At 45.5% G+C, this 20,391-nt stretch overlaps 1 protein-coding gene across 18 annotated transcripts in view; it reads left to right on the top strand.

Moving 5' to 3' along the window:
• Nucleotides 1-1,020: 1,020 nt before the first annotated feature.
• Nucleotides 1,021-20,391, top strand: part of LOC110365093 (TOG array regulator of axonemal microtubules protein 2) — a 45,948-nt gene continuing 26,577 nt past the window's right edge. Inside the window, exons 1-8 of one of the 18 annotated variants that reach the window (XM_065058698.1) lie at nt 1,038-1,962; nt 6,085-6,208; nt 7,349-7,588; nt 10,962-11,061; nt 11,482-11,615; nt 13,321-13,451; nt 17,935-18,053; nt 19,186-19,319. In XM_065058698.1, the coding sequence (XP_064914770.1) occupies nt 19,193-19,319 (127 nt within the window). In that variant the 5' untranslated portion in view covers nt 1,038-1,962; nt 6,085-6,208; nt 7,349-7,588; ... (3 more) ...; nt 17,935-18,053; nt 19,186-19,192. Of the gene's footprint in view, nt 1,963-2,493; nt 2,648-5,344; nt 5,635-6,084; nt 6,209-7,348; nt 7,589-7,610; nt 11,062-11,481; nt 11,616-13,320; nt 13,452-17,934; nt 18,054-19,112; nt 19,320-20,391 lie in introns of those variants that run through there. The other 17 variants (XM_065058695.1, XM_065058700.1, XM_065058687.1 and 14 more) reach the window with 17 other exon arrangements.

The raw sequence follows: 20,391 nt of genomic DNA, 5'->3' as shown, positions 1-20,391 counted from the left end.
AAAACTTCGCAAAGCATCTTATCTCCTGAAATATTCAGAATTAAATAGGTGTTGAGAGAAAAAATGAAAGAGATTTTTAAAACAAAATGAGGAAATCATCAGCAGGGGTTCTGAAGTCTGGTTGCCTCTCTTCCTTCAATAGCAATCTAGGTACCCTTTTTCTGTACAAGTGGCACACGAGGGCTTCCCATCCATAAGAACAAAGCCTAGGTGAGAAATGGGAATTGCTTTGTTAGAGTGGGATGGTTGCAGTGTCAGGCTGTGCAGACTCCTTGGACGTTGGAGGAAGGAATAAGCACGGCACTGCATGTGTATTATTTTGCTCTTGCTGTGTTCTCCAGAAACCACGAGGCTGGCATTTGTGTTTATCATAGAAATATAATCAAGAGGATCAGTTCTAGCAAATTGAAGTAACTTGGAAGGAGGTTAAGCACCGCTGTGTGCTGGCCTGTTGGCACTTTTCCATCTGCCCACTGCAGAGGAGAGCTGTGGGCAAGGGACCCCTCAGCCTGACCCAGCGCACGGCCACTCGGGTGCCACACAGGGAACGGCTGTGTTACCCTCTGCCCTATAGCTGCTTTACAGTCTCCATGCAGGGAGGAATGGCAACGCATGTGGTGTGGTGGGTGCCTCATGAAATCGAGTTGAGTGTAGTACAGAGAGCTATATCTTATTTGATTGGATAATGCGATATTTTTTCTATATTTAAGTATAGGTATACTTAATGTATAGACCATACTGGTCTGGATTTTACTGCTTTCTCACACACCTCTCCTCCCCTCAAAAGAAGACCCATTTTGCAGTCATGCATAAAATGTCCTACCAAGTTGTTCACATAGTAGTATCTCGTCGAAGCGTGTTTCTTATGGAATTGCATGTCTTGTGTCCTGTGTCTCTTCAGTATTCTCCTCCAAGTATCCTTCTAGCCTGGTCCTGCTTAATTCGTGAGGTCTAATGAGATCACAGTCCAGGGTGAAAGTACTATGGGCAAGCTACCTGCACAAGTCAAACGTATGCTAATCATAATGTATTCAAGTGTCCTGCAAAACCATAACTACCAAATAACAGGGCCAGTAGCTATATTCATCAGGAATGAAATGTGAGTCTCTGTGAAGCACAGGAGTTTGAATCTCACCACCTGTGACAGATGGTGTGTGTTATGGGACATGACAGAACTAACAGCAAAGATAGGTGCCTGACACCAGCAACTGCCTCCTCTCCCACTGCTTTGGTTTGGTGGCCTCATTAGTCAGGCCGTGTTGTTAGGATATAAGACCTGTAGACAATAAAGGCTGTAAGTCAGTACAGCTGTGTAGCCAGCCACGTGGTTATGGATGACGAGGATATTCCCTGTATGGCCATGAAGATTAATGCAGAGTTGGTCTGTGTTATTCAGTCCTCATGCAAGGAATGGTTGGTCCCTTGGGACTTGTTTTGGTCATGATTAGTGCCACATTGCCTTTACAGTTGAAATGCCCTGTGCGCTATGACACATATGGAAACTGCATCATCTCTCTGGAAGGCAGAAGCAACTGATGACATTTGCTGTCTTCTGCTGTCTTGGAGCAAGCAGTAGCTGTAAATTCTTCCAGTGCAGCTTTGTGCAGCTGGCACTTTCTTTCCCCCATCCCTTTAAGCAAGAACACTGGCAAGCTGCCTGCCCTCCCCCGAGAGCCTCATCCTCCAGGTTTGTTTGCACACTGCTTGCCAAACGCCTAAAAAAAGGAACCAATCAGAGTGAGTTTGCTTAATGCATTAATGAATCTGCTTAGGTGTCATCAAGTCTAATTTCTTACTGAGCTGTGACAGTTTAATGCCTTGGGGCTGAGTTGCTGAGGAGAAGGGTGATGGATGGCCAGAGGAGCGCTGAAACCTGAGGACTTGACCATGCCATGTTCCCCAGCCCAGAGTTAAACTTCCCTGGGTACTAACGGAAGCATGTAAACAAAAACACAGACGAAGGTAGGTCTCCCTTCTTGTCATTCTTGCAGCAAACATGTTATTTGCTTTGTGGTTAATGCCCTTTCACACAGGAACTTGACCTCTGAAGCTAGTTACACAGGAGTAGATTTTACTCGTTAGCGTTTGAGTCATAGTTTCAAAATTTTTTTAAAAAGGATCATTTGGGAATGCAGAATTATTACTGCCTTTGTTATTCCTAACAAAATGCATGAAAATCAGATTCAATGCATGCTAGCTCCTTCCCTGTCTCCTGTGGTGATGCACTGACAGTTCTGTAGCAGATCTGTTCTATGTGTAAAGGCTGGCACACCAAATTCTGACACTTGTGACAAAGCAGCTGGTAGCCAGCAGCACCGATCCTCAGAGAAAGGGTGTGCTGCAAGCCCTTCACGCCGGGGAGGCCACTCACTCAGAGGCTGAAGTAAGAGCGGCTGGCCTTTTGGCCAGTGTGAGGAGGGTGCATGGATCTGTCCATGCAATGGTCCACCAGTGCTTTTGAGGTGAGCCTGATCAGATGTTCTGTCCAAACAGACGGCGTTAGAGCTCAGGGGAGCACGTCTGTGGTTTTTCCTCATCACATGCAGCCAGGCTTGCCTTAAATGCCCAGTGTAACTAGGCTCTGCAACCAGCCTCTAGCGACATCCCTTTGCTGGCTGAACCGGAGGAACATTTCGCTCTATCCCAGGTGAGGCTCTATTGCTGAATGCTGTGCCGATCTGGATTGCAGGAGTTGTGCAAGTCTTGTGTGCACCATGTTCCTTCCACAGCTGCTCCAGGGCTCTCCTTAGCACTTCTTTGGGGACCAGTGAGATCCCAGTGAGCCATTCCTTTGCTTTAGGAAAAAAGAGGTCGAGAACTTCCTCTCATAAGCTGGAACTTCTCTGGGCAATGTCTAAAACTTTAGACTTCCTATAAATGCACTAGGTCTATTAGCCAAAATACAATATCTTTTTTAGTGGAAACTTACAAAGGCAAGCATTCAACACAAAAATGAGAGCTGTTTATGTTTCAGGTGTTTGCATGGTTTTATTAAATGTTTATCAAACACCTCAAACATTTAGCTGCATTTTAGCTGCTGAAAATTGTTTTGCTCTTTTTTACCTGTTCTGTGGAAAATAAAATATCACAACCAAACTACGTGTTTGGAGAAAATTCGTGGTTTTATTGAAGAATATATTTCCAGTGAAGGTTTTTATTGCATCTTTTAAAAAATGCACAGACAACAGGCTACATAAAGAAGCTTTATTCCATTCTGTGTGCTGAAGGTTTTTCCCTAACATTTGAAATCAATTACAGGTTTGCTGTTAGCACTGATGGAAATGAGATAAGACCTAAACTGTCATCTCTTCTCATGCTATGATTAAAAAAAAACCCACCACAAACAAAACCAAAAAAACTTGAGCAGCCAGAATCAACCAGTCCTACGGTTTATCAAAATTTCATGGTCAGCGTTTGCCCCACAGACCCAGAGCTCTTTGGCAGCTGTAGAGAGGAAAATGACCCTGCGTGAGTCTCCAGCAAACCCTGTCATGGCATTTGGCTTGCCACCAGACCCAGATTTCCAAGACTCTTCTTTGCTTGGGCTCTTATTTTACTACTCCAAGGTACAAACAATGCAAACCTCCACTGTCTTTCAATAACTGCTCAAAAATCACAAAGTTTGGCATTAAGGAATGCCCATATTGACATGGAGAAGCACTTGTGCCCCACAGCAGAGCACAAAGTTATTACCTGCAGGAAACTCACCTTTTAGTCCTCCAATTTCTTGTGAGGCAGCATGTCTTGTAAAAAGCCTCAGTAAAGTCTCAGAAAATGTTGTTAAGCAGATGATAGAGTTTTATGTTTGAGAAAGAGGGTGAAGTCCTGGCTTTGTTTTAAGAGAATGGTGAAACTGCCAACATAATTGCTCTCACTCAGATGAGGAATTGAATGATACAGCATGAGTAAGGTATATAAAGAGAGATTTGTTTCCTTAGCAGCTGAAGCTATCCCAGTGGGATCCAAAGTATCTCAGGACTGAGCGATGGGAAACCAGTAACCACCAAGGCTGAAACCTTGTGTTTCCAAGTTGTGTGCTTCCGTTTCCCAACCACAAAGAAGGGATAACTTCACTTGGCTGGTTTACCAAATGCTTTCTTATCTGTGGCTGAATGCCTAGAGTTTCTCGCAGAAAAATGTGTGGTGGAGGAAAAGTGCATGCTGCTGAACTTCCCTTTTTCTTGAGGGAAACACCACAGAGAGGATCTCCAGCCTGAGCAAGCTTGCAGTGTAGCTGGGCAGGGCCACCAACAAGACGCAGGGAAGAACAAACGGTTGCAGATGGAGTGCAGAGGGGATATCAGAAGTACATACGCTCTGCAAAATGCAGCAAACCATTGAGCTGCTGACCCTGTTCTTGGTGAGGCCTGGTGGGCTTTATTTTGCAGGGCCGTGAGGAGTGGCTGGCTTGGGATCCACAAACTGGTTAGCAATCTCCTCTACCTGGGCACTAGTCCCACATGAGGCTTTCTCCCTGCCCCTAAATTCTCTTTTCTTGGGGCCCATGTCAGTAGGCACAGTTACAAGGCCTAGTTTTGCACAGAGGCTTGAATTGCTCTGAGCTCTGCCAAGATGGGATTTATGGCATTTCAATACACTCATTGTTTGCCTTTTCATGAGCAAACTCCACTTCATACCCAAGGCTCAGCACACAGCTACAAGCTTGATGAAAGAGAGCCATCTGCTAAATGACCTGTTTCCACTGTGCTGCTACCACCTCAGAGCAGGCAGGGACGATGTCGTTCCTCCTCAGTTCTCCCACCAATGCACTGTGCTTGCAGAATTCCTCCATACTTCATTTCTGGCTTCTAGTGTAAATGATAGCTTGACTGTTTTTCATTTGCTATTAACATGTGTTGTGGGCTAGTGGCTGGAAATAATTTTCTACCCAAGACTGATGGGGATAACGCGATTCAGAAGAGAAGCCATTTCTCAAAATGTCCCAGGCTGGGCACACTGGCTGCTGGATTTCAGGGAGGTCAGACTTGGTCCTCTAACTTCTAGTATTTCTGCCCTTCCAGCAGGCTCAAGGAAGAGAAAGTGAGGCAGAAATGCATCCTATACAGTTTTATTTCAAGAGCAGCTACATAAATCAATCAAACAAACAGCCGCCTCAACCCTTTCACACAAGTTAAAATCCAAGATAGCCATACACGGCTTTTTCTCCACTGTAGGCACAGAATTTTGTTTAAAATAGTGAAGGTGAACAGGGGAATATAGCCATCAACTGCTGCACTCTTCTCCTTTAATTTATTGTAACCTGTAAATACTGGGATTTTGTAGTTTTTTTTTTTTTTTTTTTACGAAATATCCACAGGCTTGTGCCTATTTTTCTGTTCTGTAGTCCTCAGGCAGTTAATTTCTGGAACCACAGAGGATTTGAATGGAAAGCCATTAACAACAAAATGGGGTCCTTCCTCATCACGTCTTTTCTCCATGTTTATGTTGTCATGATGTCCTCCAGCACAGGAGAGTGAGGAAGCCGCTGTTACGTCGCTGCCTGTTTGAGACAGGCTGTTACCTGCCTGTGAGTCTGGGTACCCTCCAGCTTGTGGTATGCACTTTGCCAAGTTATTATCAGGGACTGATGGAAGCTGAAAGTGTCTTTCAGGACCTCTTCAAAGCTGATGGCAGGTAAAATGAGTTGTGGGCCTAATTCCTCATCTCTATTTCCAGTTCAAGTCTCCATCACCTTCATTACATGGATGTACAACAGCTTGAACAAATCTTTCCATCCGCTAGCACTTTTATTTGTCCATCCAAATGATCACACTATTATCTCTTTCAGAATGAATAAAACAAGGTATTTTCCAGCTTTTTGTAAGACTTAAAGAAACAGCCCTGCTTCTCTGTGTCACTTTTCCCCCAGTGCATTCAGGGCTATGTGCTGTTTGACCTGTGCTGTGCTATGGGGGTTACTGAGAGGGCTTAGCAGGTCCAGCATCCCAAACGTGGTTTGGTGGCTGCCACCTGGTAAAACATGTGGGAAAATGTGGGCTTCTAAACATGCACACTGTGCACCTTCACCCTTTGTCTCCATGGTGGTCTGGCTCCGTTACCATGAATGTACTTGTTGTTTTGCAGGTTTTGAGGTTGTGTGCTCTCTGCTTGTAATCTTTGTGAGACCTTCCAATCAGAAATGCAGTCCTGAAGCCTCACACCCACACCCCAAATTGTGTCGTCAGATCTTCGGCTTGGAAGATGAATGGTATGAGGGGAAAATGGAGCTTTTGGGAAAAGTGCAACTAATCTTTCTGTTGGAGCAGAGGGATTTTAAAGTCTGAGGATTGAACTCTGCATCACTGGGACTCATTTTGTGGATCTTTTCCTGGGCTTTAATGTGGTGTTGTGAAAAAGGGTTCTATTTTTTGTGCAGCTTTGATGCTGCACAGCTGCCTCGCTGTGTACAGTAGCTTGCCAAAGCACTTAGAAGCAAGTTGTCAGGGCCTGTTACCCCTGCAGTTGCATTCCAAAGCAGCAGAGCAGGTATAGCAAGGCTGCAGTTAGCACTGTGAGTTGCTCTGCATTAGTGGTCCATGGTGCAGTGTTGTGGAACTAATGGGCTTTGCCCACCCCCTTAGAGGTGCAGCAGCCCAGGTCTGCCTCCAACAGACAGGTACCCATGTTGACATTCAGGACACTGCACGTTTGGTAAAAACTGTTGAAGCCAGGTTAAGTTTTCAGAATGATTTGGGCTAACAGGTACCAGCATAAGGTAGGGAATGACCTGTTGGAGAGCAGTGTAGGGGAAAGGGACCTGGGGGTTCTGGTGGACAGCAGGATGACCATGAGCCAGCACTGTGCCCTTGTGGCCAGGAAGGCCAATGGCATCCTGGGGTGTGTTAGAAGGGGGGTGGTCAGTGGGTCAAGAGAGGTTCTCCTTCCCCTCTACTCTGCCCTGGTGAGACCACACCTGGAATATTGTGTCCAGTTCTGGGCCCCTCAGTTCAAGAAGGACAGGGAACTGCTGGAGAGAGTCCAGCGCAGGGCAACAAAGATGATGAAGGGAGTGGAGCATCTCCCTTCTGAGGAAAGGCTGAGGGAGCTGGGGCACTTTAGCTTGGAGAAGAGGAGGCTGAGGGGCGACCTCATTAAAATTTATAAATATGTAAAGGTTGAGTGCCATGAGGATGGAGCCAAACAATGACAAACAATGATAGGACAAGGGGCAGTGGGCACAAACTGGAACACAAGCGGTTCCACTTAAATATGAAAAGAAACTTCTTCATGGTGAGGGTGCCAGAGCACTGGAACAGGCTGCCCAGGGGGGTTGTGGAGTCTCCTTCTCTGGAGACATTTAAAACCCACCTGGAGGCCTTCTTAAATGCCTCAGCATTTTCTCCTGCAGCTGACCTGGTCCCGGTTGTTACCCTGCCACAGAGAGTTGTTGCTAGATGAAGAGAAGCTGTGTTTTGCTGGTCTCAATGCAGTTTACTTACTCAGAAGTCCCAAGTGAGGTTTGGAGTGCTTTCGCCTTCCCCAGTGTCCCAGTGTATTTTAACAGTACTTGAGTCACCTCCTGAAGAGCTGTGAAGTGCCACTTGAGGCAATGCAAACTGCTCTGGGCTCATCAGAGGGAAGTTGAAATGTAAGTATGAGTCCAAATGATTACTGTAATAATTTTCCCTGACCTTAGTGTTTCATAGTCTGTGTGTTTATGCTTTAACATGTTAAGTTGTCATTTCCTTTCCCGCTTTCTTTCATGAGCTTTGTTCACAAAACACATCTCCTTTAAGGAAACCAAAGCAGTGCTTTTTCTGAGATTTTGGTCTCAGATGTTGGCCTCAGCATGCAGTGGCGCAGAAGGTGCTCCCTTGCAACAGGAATTCTGAAAGTGTAGATGCCAAAGCTGTAGGCTTCCCTAATGTATGGTTTTGTATCTTAACAGCTCCTCTCTGCTTGCCTTTTGTGGCATTGAGGTGCATGCCCTGCACACTTTTCTTGTCACTCCTTGGACAATTTGAGCTGTTCTTCATCTCAGCACTTGGTGGAGGGAGGGTTGTAGAAGGTGGTATCCCTCTCAGAGCCCTCGGGACCCTGCTCATTAGGGGATAGTGTCTGATGAATAAAGAAGAGCCAGGGTTGTCCTGATGCTCCCCAGGGCTGGAGAAAGGCAGATACAGCACTATCTATGCTCTCCCTGTTTCTGTCCATTTTTTTCTTCTCTTTTCCTATCACTCTGAATTCGGATTGATAAAAATGAACATTTTAAAAATAAAAGACCTTCACACCCACCTTTTCTGTATATTGGTATTTCAGCTCCCATTAGTCTTTATCAGTGGAGGAGTTGTTGCAGCACAGCTTGTACTTGTTACTGAAACTCAGCTCTTTCCTACAAGTCTGCAAAGATTTACTGCAACCTCCAGTCCTACATTAATAACCTGCTTTGTAGGTCATATAACCAGAAGGTCTGTTTAAGCTCACCAGCTCCACACCTGTCTGCTGGGCTCTAATTAGCGTTTACTATGTGCACTTGGGCTGTTTCCCTCATGGGCTCAAATGCCATGTGATATCGATTGCCCTTGCCCATTGTACAAATGAGGTTGCCATGGGCAAAGCCCAGGGGCTTGCAACCCAGCAGAGGTGGCTGTGAACAAAAGAGAAGCTGCCTGCGCATCAAGAGGCTGCCGCAAAGGGACGCGCTGCTCAGCAAGTGTTCTGTGTGAAAGAAGATGTGCTGAGAGGAATTGCTGAACAGGTTTCTGGATACCAGTGTGTAAGGTGCCATGATTTCCATCCCTGCTGCGGACGGGGGAAAGAGCTCTGCTCAGCCCAGTTCTCCTGCCTGCAGTGCCCTGAGGCTTCAAACCAGGGTGTGGCAGTTTAGCTGAATAAGTCCAAGATGTGTTTGTTGGAATAGAGATGCCATGGTTCATGCCTAGAGAGAGAGGATTTCAAAGCAATTTGTTTTGTTAACATGTGAGGGATGATTGGACTGCTCCCTGTCAGGTGCACTGACAAAGGAGTTTTGGGGTGCTGTGGATATGGATAGATGAGAGTGGGTTTGACCTTGTAGCAAGGTTTATCCCATGGCTGCCTCAAGGAATGTTGTGACAGCTGTCACCAAGTTCATTTCCAGAGTAGATGTGAGCACATAGACACTGCCCCTTCTCCTGTAACATAATGCGTCATTACAGGGTGTGTAGGTGACATAAGAGCATGGCCATGTGGGTGATGCTGCTGGAGGTGAAGTGGGTCTGACACTAATTAGGCTCAGGAGGGAAGGTACTCTGTTCCCTGGTTATGGCTGCAATTTTTTTCTTCCTTTTAAAAAGCAGGAAATAAAACTTTGACTTGCTGTTTTTAAGGCTAAGCACACAGGCTTTTGAGTTTCTCTTTGTTTGAATCTGTCTCATCAGCTTCAGTATTACTGAGTCAAAAGAAAAAAGAGTGTAGGTGCTCAGAGAGGGAGACTGGACATTAGATGCTCCTGAGTGGTCTTAGTCTGACCAGCTGACAATCTTGGCTCTACTTTTGCCACTTCTGGTGATAGAATGAGGATCACGCTTCTCAGTGCTGCAAATGCTGTTTTCCTAGAGAAGTGGCCATTTTGAGACACCCAGGATTCTAACTTTTTCCCTAGACCGGAGTTCGTATCTCATTTCTGGGCCCTTAATTAAAGGGGACAGACCCAACACTGTATTGGGGAAAGTCTTTTGAAGAGCTGCTGCCACCGCTATTTTATGGTAACGCCTCTAGCTGACTGCTGTGCCAGCTCTGTTAGAGGATGCACACATGTTTAGGAAGAGACAATTCCCTCCCTTAAAGGGTTTATTGCCTTAAAAGAAAACACGGAGAAAGGTGAACAAGCAGCATTTCTGCCATGCTTGCTTTGCAGACAGAGGCTGGGGCAGACTAAGTCTTACCTGAAGCCTGCAACACGGCTGAGGCAGAATTTTTCTTGTGTCTGCTAAGGTCAAAAGCAGTGCAGGAGTCTGAAGGCAGTCCTCTGCCTCTTGTTTGTAGCAAAAGCGAGAAGTCTTTCAGGAGAATTCTCCTGTTTCACGCAGGAGATGGGAGATTTGGAGACCCATTTGCTGCAATCAGCTCATTTTCTGCCATTCTGCAATATATATAGGGTTGTTATTTTCTTACGTATGTGATTACTCAGCCTTGGAGAAGCTGAGAGAACGGTGTGGTTTAAGGTGACTCATTGTAAGGTGGAATCCTTTACTCCTACAGTGCTGGTAACAACAGGGTGGCTTGGCAGTGACTAGAAGATAGTTCCCTTTGGCTTTGCTGCTGCTTTTACCAAGTGATGTGACAGTCACCTCCCCAAATCGCAACAGGGTGTGTGTGCTGCCTGTGCTAGTTGGAGAAGGATTGTTAACTCCTGCAGATGGTTTTCTGTGGGTTTTTTCTCCTGTAGTAGCTGAATTATTGTCCATTTTTACAGCTAATTATCCTTCCCTACTTATCTGTTGGCTTACAGGTTGGGTACACTGGCTTGGTACACTCGCTGCTTACTGTCTGAATTCCTTTTCTCATAATACTCATGGGGACACTTTCCATACAAATCATTGTAAAGACAGGTAGAGCTGCTGCTCCTCATGGTTAACAGAAAACCTCAGGTGTGCCCTTGTACTTCTGCACAAAATTTCCTTCTCTTTTTGTGTGCATGGGGGTTTATAAATACAGCCAGAAGCAACCTTGTTGTGGAAGACATCCAAACTCAACATGGACATTATGAAAATATTATTATTTTTACACTTGAAAGTATCTTCTGAGTGAGCATAACTACAGCAAAGATAAATTTCTGTTCTGCATTGCCTATTGCACAATTATCCACAGCAGAGGGGATAGGCATAAAATATTTGTAATGGGGGTGCTGGAGAATTGCTGTTTGGCAGCTTTTAGTGGAGACTGCAGTGAATGTGGCCATGCCACACTGGAGAGGGCCAGGCTGAAGGAATAATTTCTCATCTTTTCCTAATCTTGCCTGAATACGATGCATTCTGCAGGGCTGGTATGGACTTAACACTGATCTGAGAGGGGCTTCAAACTCACACTGCCCAGCTGAGCAATTTGCCATGCAGAGATGTCATCAAATCCTGCAGCAAGGTGGGTGGAAACATTCCCCTCCCTTTTATCAGTTTCCAGCAGCTGCAGTCTTTGCTGTTTGCTCGCACGCTGTGCAAAGCTTTAGGGATGATTCTCACACAGTGGTTGCAGGCAGGCAGGGAGGGACCGGGAGCACGTTGTGGTTCAGAGTGTGTCCCTTCCTGAAGCTCTGGGTGCTGCTGAGGTCCCTTGGGTGCTTTTGGCTGCAGCACCCAGGGACCTGCCTGCCAGCCCTGCAGGCAAAACATATTCCTTGCATCTCATGCTCAAGATTTCTTCAGAGAAGGGGTTGCTATGCAGCCTTGTTTATTCCTGGTCTGTGACACTGTTTGCTTGCCGAGCTTGTACATCTGGAAGGGGGAGCCTGCTGTCCTCCTGGAGAAGGGGTCCAGCTTGACAAATGGCCATCCCTGCTTCCAGTTTTGGAAACACAGGGTCTGGAGCAGAAGAAATTCTCGTTCCCTTGTGGGTGGCAACAGCTCCTGAGGGCATTACAAGCTTAACAACGCGGAGCAAGATTTCCAAAGTGAAGGACACGTGTGTTTGTGAAGGAGGTTGGTGGACAGCCCTGTCTCCTGTGCTATTGGATTCTCAGCAAGGTGGTGCTCCGGGGCGCTGGCAGGATCCAGGCAGGGGGGTTGCTTTTACTCTGCTCTGGTAGAGGCTGTTTGGTCCAAGCATCTTTCCCAGAAAGCAATAAACTCTGGGAAAAAGAGTTGATGATTTTACCTTTATTCTTTCTCTTTTCAACAAATTATTTCAAAAAGTCTTGAAGCTGCTGCAAGACTGTTGCTGTGTGCCAGAGAGTTTGGGTGTCAGTTAAAAGAGACACAGTCCTGGGAGGTGTGGAAGGAGAGCAATGCTTGGGGTGGCAGATGGGAGGAGAGGAGAGGAGAGGAGAGGAGAGGAGAGGAGAGGAGAGGAGAGGAGAGGAGAGGAGAGGAGAGGAGAGGAGAGGAGAGGAGAGGAGAGGAGAGGAGAGGAGAGGAGAGGAGAGGAGAGGAGAGGAGAGGAGAGGAGAGGAGAGGAGAGGAGAGGAGAGGAGAGGAGAGGAGAGGAGAGGAGAGGAGAGAGCTGCAGGGCAGATGGGGTGGTTTGTTGACAGGGAAGCTCCTCTTCATAAGAAGAGCAACAGCCTGGCCTCTGCCACGCAATGGGAAGCAGAGCAGGAGCTCCCACCTGGGCTCAGGTGCTGTTCCAGGGCTCCCTTTGCTGCTATGTGTGGGCAAATGGGCAGGTCTCCGCTCAGCTCCTGCTCCAACTCCCCTTGCTCTGACTGGGGCCAAAAAGCGAAAACTGCACCCTTGGTCCTTCCTGGCCCATACTTTTATTTTCCAGGTAGAACTGAGGAAAGTTAAAATCAAATCAACTTTCTGACTCAGCCCCTCTGCTAAAGTTTAGGTCACTGTTTATGTCTTCTGAGGGTGCTGGTTCATCTGTGCAGGATGATAATCGAGTCTGCTCTTGCCAATGGTTTAAACTATCGCGTTTCACAAAGTTTAACCTTGGTGCTTCGTTTCAAAGCATGTGGGGGAAAAGTGGAATCTTTTTACTCTGAGCAAAGAGAGAAGTGAACCTTAGTGAGCTTACAGGCTCTCTGATACGTAAATGCCTAGTCCCAAAGCAATATCACTCTGATGAACAAACTTGCCTCCAGGTTAGCTTCTGTTTTCAAAGCTCTTTATTACTTAAAGTATAAATCTCTGAAAATTTGATCTGGGAAAGATGTAGGAGGGGGATGAGGAGGGAAGATCCAGAGTCTGACGCATCTCAAATTGCTTCTGGGGTGCAGAGAAGTTGGCCTGCCACAGCAGCAGAGGGACGACAAACCAAACTCTCTGAAGGACTGAGATATAGGGACCCTGCTCATTATCAAAGTGTTTGCTGGTTACTTTCTCCCTCTGCTTCTCTCTTTCTCTCTACAGAGAGAATGCCTTTGCTTCACTGTTTTTTTTTTCATTTTGTTTCTTCTTGGTAATACACCTAACAAGTTAGCTAGCTGGGGCTCTGCTGCAGAGACTGCTGCTGTAATGACAACAGCAACTGCTCATATTAGTGTAATATCCATCACCCCAGGGCCTTTGAGAGTTTTGCAAAGCTTCCAGGCATCATTTGCTATTTTCTGTTGGAGGATACGTACCTGTAAGAAACTAAAGCTGACTTTTTAAAAATCTGTGTCCTGCAGAGGTCACATTTATAAGCTCCTAACAGTTTTCTTGACCTAAGATTTATGTTTCTGAGCCTTCTTTTTCTCTGCAGGCCAGTGAATGAATCATCAGCAGAGCAAGCCCTGCCTCTGCATTCTTCCACTTGTCATGCTGTTCCTCAGCTTCGCTCACTTTCAGACGTCGGAAGTGATGGCAGTTGGGAAACGTGGTGTTTTCTCTCAGGTTAGTAAACCCAACCATTCCAAGTTTCGTCAGCCAACTCTATAGCGTTGCATGTCCAGCTCTAGCAGCTCCTTTTTATCCTCTTCCCTGTAAGTTCTGTGGTCTGTTGCAGAGACAGGCTATTACTCCTTGGCCTCTTAGTGGCCTCGGGCTCATGCAAGGTAGATGCTGCCAGCTGGCAGGTATTGGAAAATAAGCATTTGTCCACCTTGACTGAAGGTCCTGCTTTGGGTCCCCTGGTCACCATGGTGTGGGGCTCTGAGCAGTAGGTCAGATGCAAGAAAGCCCCTGTGTTTAGCAGGCATCAGCCCATGGACACTTGGGCACTCCAGGGATTTAAATGCCTGTGGAGTTAGGTGATGCCTTGTAGGTCAGAAGAATGGAGATTTTAACTATTTCAGAGATACCTGAATGGTGGACTTAGGACCTGAACAAGACAGAGGTGCTTGAATACTGTAAAGACCAGGGCATGAATTCTGAGCAATGAGAACTGTTGTATTTCAAGGTTCATACAGCACTAAGAACAGTACTGGGATTTCAGTGGAATAGATGTAAGAGCAATAAAATGGACAATTAAGCTGGTCTTGTTAGAGGTTATGGTCTTGTTTTAGTATGTCAGCCCTGCACCTCATGCTCCCAATGCTTGTTACTCATAATGAAAAATTTCGATACAGACCTCAGATCCCATTCTGCAACTGAACGAAATTTCTTCAGATCATTGAGAATTTCCCTGCCTGATGATTACACAGGAACAGGACAGAGCCCTGTCATGGTTCAACCATGATACCCCCTCACTCACCCCCTCCCTCTCCCCCCCAATAGAGGAGAGAATCAAAAGGGAAGAGAGAAACTTGGGTTGAGATGAACACAGTTTAATAAAATAACAAAATACTAATACACTACTAGTAAATATATACATATATATATATATATATATATATAATAGAAATAAAAGATACTCAAGGCAATTCCTCAGGAACACACCAAGCAGCCACTCCTAGGAAACAGCACCTGTTCACAGAGAGAGAAGAAAGAGGAACAAAGGCAGAAAAGCTCAGAGGTCTCTGCAAAATGGCAAAAAGCTGAACTAAACATCCTGCACCAAAAACTCGCCCGGCTCCGAAGAAAAAAAAAACAACAATGTGTGCAAGAGAAAGCACCAGAGAGAAAAAGCAGAAGAGCCTGCAACCCGGAAGGTCCCGACTTTTCTTAAATATGTGGCATGATGTTAATGGGATGGAATACTCTTGATTGGTGTGGATGTCAGTCAAGCTCTGCCCCATCTCTGCCCCCCTTCCTCGCTGCCTCACACCAAAGCAATTAAAAACATTAACTCTGTCCTGGGGTGTTACCTCTTCTTAGTTCTCAAACTAAGTCCAAATAATGAGCGTGCTAGCTATAAAAAAGAATGGTTTCTAAATGCATGAAGAAAATTTAGCCATTTTCAGCCAAACCAGCAGAGCCCTTAGAATGCTCACTTGCAGTTATCTTGGATTTATGCAGCTGTTTGTGGAAACCTGCTGTAGTTAGCGCGCTTGGCATTTTTTTGTGCCTGTATGAAAGAAGTGTGAAACACTATTCAGGGCACTACCAGCAGAAAACCACTGGCCAGGGAACGTATTTTAGTAGTCCTGAAAGATGGCTTCACACCGGAGTATGAGGCAGGAGATCCCTTTCCCCGAGGCTGCTGAGAGGAAGGCACCGATGAAGATGAGCCAAATATTTCTAAGGAAAACGATTTTAGAAGAAACAGAGGTGAGCTGAGAAACAGCTGATCTAACATTTCAAGACATGGGCCACCGGTTGGACTTAATTTGAGATGCATCTAGTTCAAGGTGCTGATTGTGACTGCTTCTGTACCCAAGCCTTGAGTGTTTGGCATCTAGGGCCTTCATCCATGGCAGAAATCCTATGTGCCATGAAGACCCGCTCTCAGAAGAGATGCAGCAGCTGATTGTTGCATGCTTTTTCTAGCACTAGCCCCTGCAGTGAGGACCTCTCTGCATGAGATGCACTGCAAAACCCTGCACGGGCTCCGGATCTCACATTTTGAAGATTTTCTTCAAAATGTCTAGGTGAGGAGGGGAAACATCTTGGCGCTTTTAGTCGAGGTTGGGTTACGCTCAAGGCAAAGGCGTGTCAGTGTACTTGGCTCTTTCTCGTCTCATTGTGTCATGCAGTCACAGGAACCCACAGAGCAATCGATCACCCACCTTTGGGGTATGACCGCCCTTGGCCACAGCTCCAACAGAGACCGTCGCAGTGCTCAGTGGGAGCAAATTGTGTACAGTACTCAAATAACCGTGGTGTCCAGCACAACACCTCATTAGAGCTGGCATGAGGGATTGCTCAAGTGCTTTTTGAAGGAGCTAATGAGGTTTGGCATTCAGATCAGCTTATTCCTAACTCTTGATTTGCTGCCCTGGGTAAGCTGCTGCTTGTGGTAACTCGTGTCATGGTTGATCAGGCCTGCTCTGTTGAGAGGCAGCCATTAAAGGAATTTTCAATAGGGGCATTGAACTTTTAAGATCTTCTGAATGAAAGCTGAGGGCAGAACTTATTTAAAAAAAGAGTCATGTGGGTGATGCTTTTAACATTACATCTTTGGTGTGTGCCAATTGGTTAATATTGTTAACAACTTAAACAAAATTAGTAACAATTGTTAGTAACAAGTAAATATTTGAGAAAGCAGTTTGCTGGTTCAGAAATTCCTCAAAACAGTAAGTTCAACGATAAGTGAAAGGAGATTTTGGATGTGTAATCCTGCCTGCACCATCATGCAGAGGAAAGATACAGGAGCACTTCCTGGGAGCTGTGCCTCTAACCTAAGCAGCTTTGACACCAAGAACATAGAAAAGGGGTGAGAGATACAATTAGTAGCCCAGGGATCTGACTCGTGATTCTCCCACAGGCCTGGGGAAGCTGCCCAGTGCCACTGGGCGATGGCTGTTTACTCCATATAAAAACTTCGTGTTAAAGATGCATTAGGGCCCTGTAAGCTGAAATCCACTGGCCAAAAAAACCCCAAACTACTGTCATCACTCCAAGTTAATTTTATCCTAACAGCAACTCTCTAGCTGGTGAGATATTTGATTCAACCTCCACAGTGGCTCCAATCCTGATGGACTCTGCAGGGTTGTTGGTATCAGCATGTCTCATGTAATGCTACTGTATGTTTATTGCTCTGGGAAGCCACCAGAGAAACAGCTTGTTAAGTGGGAAAGAAAGTAATGGTAGCATTAAATAATCTCTGTTTGCATTTACTGGTTGCTAATGATCCAAAGAATGGCACCAGCTTGTTTCCAATCTCCTGTCAGTAGTGGCAGAAGATGAGTCCTGCACACCCAACGCTTCCCCCAGGCTGCAGGCAAATTGCTCTGCCTAATGATAATTCTGGTTACAGTGGTTTCAGTGCAAGGGAGAAAGGGGTGGCCCTGCATAGCTGTACATTTGGGGTTTTCCATATCATGTAGCTGGCCTGAATTAGGAACTATGCCCTGAATTTAGGCAATTAACCCTGTGGGGGCCACAGAGGTGTGGTAAGTAGTGCCTTTCTTAGTTGCACTTACAGTGTGTTAGCATTTAGATAGGACAGCCTGGCAGAGGAACAGACCTGAGGCATGGAGAGCCTGGCTTTGTGGTGCACGGTAAGTCAGTGGCAGAGGCAGCCTTCTCCCCTAGCTACAGAATACACTCATTCTATGACTTACAACTTTATCTTGGGTATTTGAAATACCTTAGGAAATGTGGCATCCTCAGCTTCATTTATGAGGTGATCTTAATCAGCCAAAATTGCCACTGGCGTATTTCTTAGATATTTATCCTATACAGTGAGATGAAAGAAAATATACTTTAATCCCTGCTTTAAGCCCTAGTCCAACTCACAATTATAACTCCATTGCTTGTTTTAAAGTACGCAGTCCAAATAGACCTACATCTCTATTTTAAAAGGTATTTAGTGCCTGCCTTCCATTGAAAGTAATGGGAATTAGCCTCTAAAAACCTTCTAAGCACCTTCATTCCTTGACCGTAAGCTGTCTCTGTGAATTTATCTAGACTAACAAAAAAAGGGTGAAAGCCAGAATGGCCTGACTATGTCAGTTGACTCCAGCCTTTCTGAAATCACTTGCTTTATTCCAGATGAACACTTTGACAGCTTTTGAGCAGAATTAAATCTCTTGGGTAGGAGGTGGAGCAGTACAGGGCCTTGCTGCAATATGAACAATTTCTGTTGAAATTTGCTTGAGGATAACATTTTATCTGACTATAAGTTTGACTGATAGGAGAGTACCTAAAGTCTCTGTACAGGCATTCTTCGTTATTTGTTTGAAGCTTACAGAATACATTAATAGGAACCACCTGCCTTTGCTTCTTCCATCTAGTGCAGAGGCATTTTTCCTTCTATAATAATTTAACTGAACTGTTCTGTGATTGATCCTTCTGGCTGCACTTAGCTAGCATGTGATAGTTGTTCTGTTTGCAGACCTTCAGAGGCACCTATGAGTGGATTTTCAAAAGCAGCTCACATTGGCATCCTTCTGTACTCACTGACGTTTGTAGGAATTTTACTGCTGGTTTACCATCCTGACCTCTTATCCTAAGGTACACTCAGCAAAATCCCTTCTTACCTCTCACTTAGGCCATAAGAAATGGGTTAATCCATTTAAGGAAGCAAAAGCCCTGTATGGTGACTGAGGTACCTATCAGAAGGTGAAAAGAAATCTCTATAGAGTTTTGAAGTGAAAGCAACCAAAGTGTTAAGGAAACTGACTGCAGAGACTGAGGCTGAAAAATGTCACATTTTGCTGTAGCACTAACCTGAAGGGCTAAGCATAAACTTCCTTTACTCTCATATACCCTGTGCACTATAACACTGCCTACGACTCCTCGAGCCCTTTGGGATGTGTGCTTGCTGATGTGAGAATGGCAGGCAGTTTCTGGATAGCTGGCAGCCCTGACTATATGGGTTGTGCTGTAGCCTCAGGCTTGCTGAGGTGCTGCAAGCACGATAGATACCTGAGCAATGCTATAAATGTAGGCAATTCAGCTACAACAGCAGTTGTTTCAGCTGCTTTTCTCCTTCCTTTCCCAAGGAGTGGCAGATTTGGAAGTATTTGCCTTGTGGTTTGAGTTGTGGCTCAGAATTACTCATGGATGTGTCAGAAAATCTTACCTACCCCTTTCTGCAGAAAAGAAGTCTTGCAGACTGGTGAAAAGTGCTGCAGATACGAGTTACACACCAGTCTCCACTATCATCAGCCTTGGTAACCCCCCTAAAATCCAAGTACATTTGTATTAAAAAAGAGCAACTATTCTATCCCCCATTTTTCCAGTTATTCTTGGGGTAAGTCCAGCATGACATTACAGCTCTTTGTATCAAATGTGTGAAACAATGCTCCTGCTGCAGTGGCAGCAGCACCGAGGTCAGTGGGAACAACCCCGAGACACTGTGCTGGGCCCAACAGCACTGGGCCTGATGAGAGACTTGCCTCTGCTGCCGTGCCCGTACAGCCATGGGGAGAGCAGCTGCTGGGGTGGAGTTACGTTTCCCTCGTTATGCCAACAGTAGTCTTCGTCCAAGTGTTTGTACTTTACAGCTATGATTTTGACAGAATGTGGAAAATATAGCTTAAATATATTTTAATGTTGTTTTGTACGCAGGAACCCTGTGGACAAGGCAATACCAGGAATCGGTGGCTGTCACTTGTACTAGCAGTGTTATTTTTCCACGCAGGCTCCTGATGCTGCAGGGGAACCCACCAGCAGCTGTACCAGGCCCACCGACGAGCAGCACATCAAGTAGACTCTCATCTGCAAAGAACCCATCGCTCCCCCCCACCATGGCAATGCAAGATGATTTCACAGCAGGTAAAGGGCTGCAGCAGACTGGAGACTCCTTCAGTTGGGCTTGTTGCAGTCCTGTTTCTGCAGCTTTTGCCTGGAGGATGTTTGCCTGCAGCGGCAGTGCCAGTGCCCAGGAAAGCTGCTCAGCTCAGGGAGGAAGAGCGTGTACAAAAGCTGCATTCAAAGTGCTGATCACGAGACCCTGGAGATGCTGGCAAGTGCAGCAGCTATTCTTCATGCTGTACAAGTGACAGGCCAGCCTTAGAGGAATGGGGAAGATATTGAACAGGACACGAGGCATGGAAACATGCTGTGTATAATCTTAAGTTTTCAGGAACAGCCAATATCAGAAATTTTGGGGGGCAGGCTATGTTTTTATTGCTTTTGGGTGTCTCTGCAGTAAAGAAAGCAGGGAATAAAGCCCTGTAATGGTGAAGCAGAACAAAGGAGAAGATTCGGATGGACAATTTGTGTCCTGCAGATACAATAATCAAATATGCCAATGGGGACATCTAATGCAGAGTGCAAATCTCCTTTTAGTTATAATACCTGGTGATTAATTGTTTGTGTCATAGTATTTTCTTTGTTGTGAAGAGAAATCAAAAACCAAATCAAACCAAAACTCAATCCAAAATTGAGTGGGAATTACAGGAACAAAGGACTTTCAAACTATTATAACTTCGGAAAGTATCTACTTATTGGACATTGCCAAACTCTAGAGACCATTGTGGGTTGTCTACCCTTTGAAAGGAGATGAAAGAAATCCTGCAGTCATGGATGGACAATTAGCAAAACATATGCAAATATGTAGAATGTTGAGCTGTCACAATGCTGGAATGCAAGTTGTGGGAAACTGCAGCGGGTCTGTGGAATACTTGACAGAAAATATGAGAGTAGAGATCAGCCTTGAGATATTAAGATTTACCCTTGAGAAGGATGGGAGTAAAGGAGTATCTGGAGAGAGGAGAGATGTACCCGTGAGAGAGAAGGGGATAGAAGAATAACATGGATGATAGAAAAATTAACCAATGAGATGTTAGTGCTGTAACTTGTAACCAATAGTGAAAAGACACATGAACTGGTAGAATTGTATAAA

This window comes from Columba livia, chromosome 3 (assembly GCF_036013475.1).
Source record: "Columba livia isolate bColLiv1 breed racing homer chromosome 3, bColLiv1.pat.W.v2, whole genome shotgun sequence".
Taxonomy (NCBI): domain Eukaryota; kingdom Metazoa; phylum Chordata; class Aves; order Columbiformes; family Columbidae; genus Columba; species Columba livia.
The sequence above is the reverse complement of the archived record's forward strand: the minus strand, read 5'-3'. Positions and strand labels throughout refer to the sequence as shown.